At 42.4% G+C, this 5,651-nt stretch overlaps 1 protein-coding gene across 1 annotated transcript in view; it reads right to left on the minus strand.

Moving 5' to 3' along the window:
• LOC107656129 (ATP-binding cassette sub-family G member 2-like) overlaps positions 1-5,651 on the minus strand; it is a gene marked incomplete at its 5' end in the record, with an annotated part of 12,584 nt that overhangs the window by 2,391 nt on the left and 4,542 nt on the right. The window contains 4 exons of the mRNA XM_016443844.1: positions 383-472; positions 734-816; positions 1,606-1,856; positions 4,022-4,035. Coding sequence (XP_016299330.1) covers positions 383-472; positions 734-816; positions 1,606-1,856; positions 4,022-4,035 — 438 coding nt within the window. The remainder of the gene's footprint in view (positions 1-382; positions 473-733; positions 817-1,605; positions 1,857-4,021; positions 4,036-5,651) is intronic.

Here is a 5,651-nt window from a genome sequence, read left to right on the forward strand (position 1 = left end):
AGAGAGCGCTGTACATTCACTCCCCCCACCTACAATCCCTGCCGGTACGAGACTCGAACCCACAACCTTTTGGGTTATGAGTCCGACTCTCTAACCATTAGGCCACGACTTCCCGTATGTGCATTAAAACTACAAATAATCCCACTATCAACAAAACACTCTACATTTATTTACTTGCATAAGTTATTTCACCTCCTACAGAATGTTTGGATAAACTGCCGTGTGTTAGAGATGCAAATCAGAACTTTTAACAATTCAGTCCTGAAGCAGACAATCAAGAATCCTTAATGCAACCAAACATAATGAAATTCATTCAGGAAGAACCGGTTCTCACTTGCCAACTCAAGTGTGTGTGTGTGTGTGTGTGTGTGTATTTACTCACACAAACAGTTTACTCTCAGAGATGAAGAGTTCAGCTGAGGAAACGGAGCTGAAGCACTGATTGGTGGTAATGAAGAACAGTGCGCCCATCCTGAAACACACACACACACACACACACACACACAAGTGGACAACCAACTGGAGTTTTTAAAAACAATTCTAAATATATGAGATGTACATGAAGTTGCAACAAAATTTTATTCAGTAAATTATATTTGAAAACACCAGGGCTGAAGAGAGACAGCTTCTGTTCATCAGATCTGAACACTGAATCACTCTAATTCAAGTGGACATGATTCTTCTAACAGAAATACTGAAATAATGACTGAACTGGATGAATGTGTTTTCATACCTGTTCTGAATGCCACTCGAATTCTTCTCCACTCCAAAAAATATGGCTCCAACAACCAAAGCCAGGAAAATCAACACCCCGATCTGGAGAAACAATCTCAGATTAATATAGAAATACTAGCATCAACCCAAATCAAAACTTCATCATTATTTTTTCATTTACATGTAGATATATATTTTCTTTTCACATATATTTTGACAAAAAGATAACCTCTGAAATATTTTCAGTGTTGCTCAAGTTTATATCACCAGCAAATTCACCTCAAATATATTGTGAATATTCAATTAATCAAACAGAATTCATATTAACCTATGAGAAGAGTTGACAAAAATGTAATAATTCATAAAATAATAATGTAAAATTAACATAAATCATTTTGAAATGAAAACAATCAAAATAAAGCACCTATTTAAAAAGACTAAATATTTTATGTTTACCTACATGAGTTATTATATTTAACTAAAACAATAAAAAACCTGTTACTTAAAATAATACAACACATAAAATGAAAAATTTAATATAAAAATGATTTTACTTAAAATATTAAAAAAGATATCTTATTTTATTTTAACCAGTTGCCAAGGAAACATCTGTTTTATTTAGTTTAACTTGCTGAACAAAAATAAACTCAAAATGAAATAAAGCATTTAAAAGTAATGTACATAATATAGACAAAATAATAAAATTAAAAACTAATTTTAAATAATAATTAAACTTATACTAGCATCTCAATGATCCTAAAATAACATTATGTTGTGTGTTGTCAAATTACTGAAATATCTTAAAATCTCAGAGGAACTTAAATAGTAGGCTTAAATATTTAAGACTGATAGAAACATCTGTGAATGCCTGATGTAGACAGTGGTGCTGACCTGAGCGAATGAGGTCTGTGGGTTCAGCATGAGGTTCCTGAAGGTTCTCCTGAGGACCCAGTTGAACTGGTGGCAGAAGGACGTGCTGTAGGTGATGGTTCTGGATTTGGGTCGTGTGCTGTAGTCCTGTCCCTGAACGATTCGCTCCAGCTCGCTTTTGGTCTGTTTGTAGCTGGAGCTGTTCTTGTATTCTTCCACCAAACGGTCCTCGATGCCCTTCAGAGATGAACTCAGCTGCTCCTCATCCAGTTCTGACACACGCAAACACATTTATGATTTTCATAAACACAATCTCCGCTCTCACAAAAACGAATCTCCGCTCTCTACCCAACAAAACGCACAAACTTTTTCTGCTCTCCCGGAACAACAAGGATTTTCCACACTCTGCTGCACTGTGTTTCATGGAAACCTGGCTGAATGACGCCATACCGGACAGCACGTTAAATCTGCCGGGCTTTCAGCTGTTCAGAGCGGACCGCGACGCAGAATCAACGGGGAAATCACGCGGAGGCGGATACCGGACAGCGCTTTAAATCTGCCGGGCTTCCAGCTGTTCAGAACAGATCGCGGCGGGACATGTTTTTACATCAGTGAGAGGTGGTGTACAGATCTAAAAGTGTTAAAGAAGATGTGCTGTCCCGATTTAGAAGTTCTCTTCATTAACTGTAAGCCTTTCTATTCGCCGCGGGAGTTCTGCTCGTTCATTCTCGTGAGTGTTTACATTCCACCGCAAGCGCAAGTGAGCTCAGCTTTACACAAACTCGCTGATCAGATCACAGACACAGAACAACAACACTCGCACTCTGTTATTTTAATTCACGGGGACTTTAATAAAGCAAATCTCTCACGTGAACTGCCAAAACGCAGACAGCGCGTTACATGTCCCACCAGAGACAGCAATATATTCGATCACTGTTACACTACAATAAAGGATGCATATCGCTCCGTCCCCAGAGCAGCTTTGGGGCTCTCAGATCACCGTTTGGTTCATCTTATACCGACCTACAGGCAGAAACTGAAATCAGCTAAACCTGTATTAAGGACTGTAAAAAGATGGACTAATGAAGCAGAGCGGGATTTACAAGCCTGCTACGACTGCACTGATTGGAGTGTTTTTGAAGCTGCTGCCAATGATCTGGATGAGCTCACAGAGACTGTAACATCCAATATCAGTTTCTGTGAAGACATGTGCATTCCTACCAGGACCTATTTAACATACAACAACGACAAACCATGGTTCACTGCAAAACTCAGACAGCTCCGTCAGGCCAAAGAAGATGCTTACAAGAAGGGGGACAATGTCTTGTATAAACAGGCCAAATACACACTTGAAAAGGAGATCAGAGTGGCAAAGAAGAATTATTCTGAAAAGCTAAGGAACCAATTCTCTTCTAATGACCCTGTATCAATGTGGAAATTTCTGAAAGACATCACCAACTACAATACACCATCCCCACAGCACTGTGGAGAATCAACAACTGGCAGATGATCTGAATGAGCTTTATTGCAGGTTTGAAAAAACACCCTTAACACCTCCAGCAACCCTCCTCTCCCCCACACCCGCACTTCAGATCAGTGAAGATGATGTGCGTCAGGTCTTCAGAAAGAAGAGAAAAAAGGCACCAGGCCCAGACGGTGCCACACCAGCCTGTCTGAAAACCTGTGCTGACCAGCTGGCCCCCATCTTCACACAGATCTTCAACAGATCACTGGAGCTGTGCGAAGTCCCTTCATGCTTCAAACGCTCCACCATCATCCCCATCCCAAAGAAACCCAAAATTACTGGACTTAATGACTACAGACCTGTGGCTCTAACGTCTGTGGCCACGAAGTCATTTGAAAGGCTGGTTTTGGCTTATCTGAAAGACATCACTGGACCTTCACTGGACCCCCTGCAGTTTGCTTACTGAGCAAACAGGTCTGTGGATGATGCCGTCAACATGGGACTGCATTATGTTCTGCAACATCTAGACAGACCAGGGACTTATGTGAGGATCAACACTATCATTCCAAACCTCCTCCTGTCCAAACTAACTCAGCTATCCGTGCCCACCTCTGTCTGTCAGTGGATCACGAGCTTCCTGACAGACAGGCAGCAGCTAGTAAAGCTAGGAAAATTCTCATCCAGCACCAATACGATCAGCACTGGCGCCCCCCAGGGTTGCATCTTCTTCCCACTGCTCTTCTCCCTCTACACCAATGACTGCACATCTAAAGACCCCTCTGTCAAGCTCCTAAAGTTTGCAGATGACACCACACTTATCGGCCTCATTCAGGATGCTGAGTCTGCTTACAGATAGGAGGTAAAAGAGCTGTCTGTCTGGTGCAGTCTTAACAACCTGGAGCTCAACACGTTCAAAAGAGTGCAGATGATTGTGGACTTCAGGCGAAACACCCCAGTACTCCCCATACTCACCATCATGGACAGCACTGTAATGGAGATGCAACCAGGTCTTAGTTGCAGAAACACCTTCACAAGACCCGGGGCAAATATCATGCATGGCTCAGTCACAAAAAGAGCCTACAGATCCCCTTCATGCTTGAGAGAGGCAGACTCAAAAGGCAGTCTCGATAACCCCTCCAGGACGACTGACAAGTCCCAGGAAGGAAAAGTAACAGGATGCACAGTCCTCAAGCCCCTAACCCAACATATAAACAAAGTAACCAGACAAAGCCTGCCCAAAGGGACTTTGTCCGACTCCTGCCCTGGAGTTGAGACAGTAGGTCCCGATTGGAATCTCCCACAAGGTTCACTCCACCAGGAAAGTCAACTCTGAGAACCATGTCTGGGATGGCCAGAACAGGACCATCAAAAAGAACCATCTCTGTAAAGAACCACAGGGATCAATTTGACTGGAGGAAATGCATACACTCTCAGATTTGGCCAAGAGTCCTGTGATGCAAAGAGCCTCTGCCTCACCAAAAAGATTCCAAATCTCATGCCTGTTCAGGGTGTGTGACCACGAACCTTACTGGTGGTTTATGTGAGACACCACCTCCATATGAGCCTTTACTGTTAAATGCAATTGTCTCTCCTTAAACTCTGCAGTGTATATGTGGCCGTTGATCCTTTATAGAAGTCTTAAAAACAAAACTTATAAAATAAAATTATATATAGGCTACAGAAAGCATTGGTGACAAATGGGCCTGCATCAAGTGTGAATCCAGCTGGACCCCCGAGAAAGTGGTTCTCTGAGAAGGACTTAAGATTCTCTTCTGAAAAATTGGTGGCTGACGATGATGATCTATTGTACTTCACCGTGAGGAGAACAATGTAAGTTCCACTTGATGTTGTTGCTGAAGCACAAAAACAGGTACTCCAAGAAAAAAAGACAGTAGGTCCTGATTGGAATCTCCCAATGGGGTTTGCTCCACCATGGAAGTCAACACCGAGAACCATGTCTGGAATGGCCAGAACTGGGCCATCAACAGGATACTGATTCCGCATTCCCTCACTCTGCAAAGAACCGCAGGGATCAATTTGACCGGAGGAAATGCATACGGTCTCAGATCCGGCCAAAAGTGAGTGAAAGTGTCTATCCCCAGTGGCACCGACAGTAAGGACCAAAGGGGGCACAGAATCAAGTCCTGCGACACAAAGAGGTGCACCTCTGCCTTGCCGAAAGGATTCCAAACCTGAGCCTGGAGCCAGAATCCAGTCCCCTGACCTGAGTTTCAGTCTCAACAGAAAGTCTGCTGCGAGGTTCAAAGCACCCAGTACATTAACTGTTCTTAAGCAAAAGGAAACACTGCCTTGAGCCCAGAGGAGATGCTGCACATGCCTGTTTCGGGTGTGCGACCGCGAACCTCCCTGGTGGTTTATGTTAGACACCACCGCCATATGAGTCTTTACTGTTAAATGGAGGAGAACATAAGTTCCAGTTGATGTTGTTGGTGAAGCACAAATGATTTTCCATGATTTTCTGAATTTACAAGACTTTTACATTTTTTAAATGTCATATTTATGAATTATATTTATTCAGATTATCATGACTGCAGGAACACTGTAGTTACATGCCAATGAAATAATTGATCATTATTTAATT

Source organism: Sinocyclocheilus anshuiensis, unplaced genomic scaffold (assembly GCF_001515605.1).
Source record: "Sinocyclocheilus anshuiensis isolate Anshui unplaced genomic scaffold, SAMN03320099.WGS_v1.1 scaffold2077, whole genome shotgun sequence".
In the NCBI taxonomy this organism is placed as follows: Eukaryota; Metazoa; Chordata; class Actinopteri; order Cypriniformes; family Cyprinidae; genus Sinocyclocheilus; species Sinocyclocheilus anshuiensis.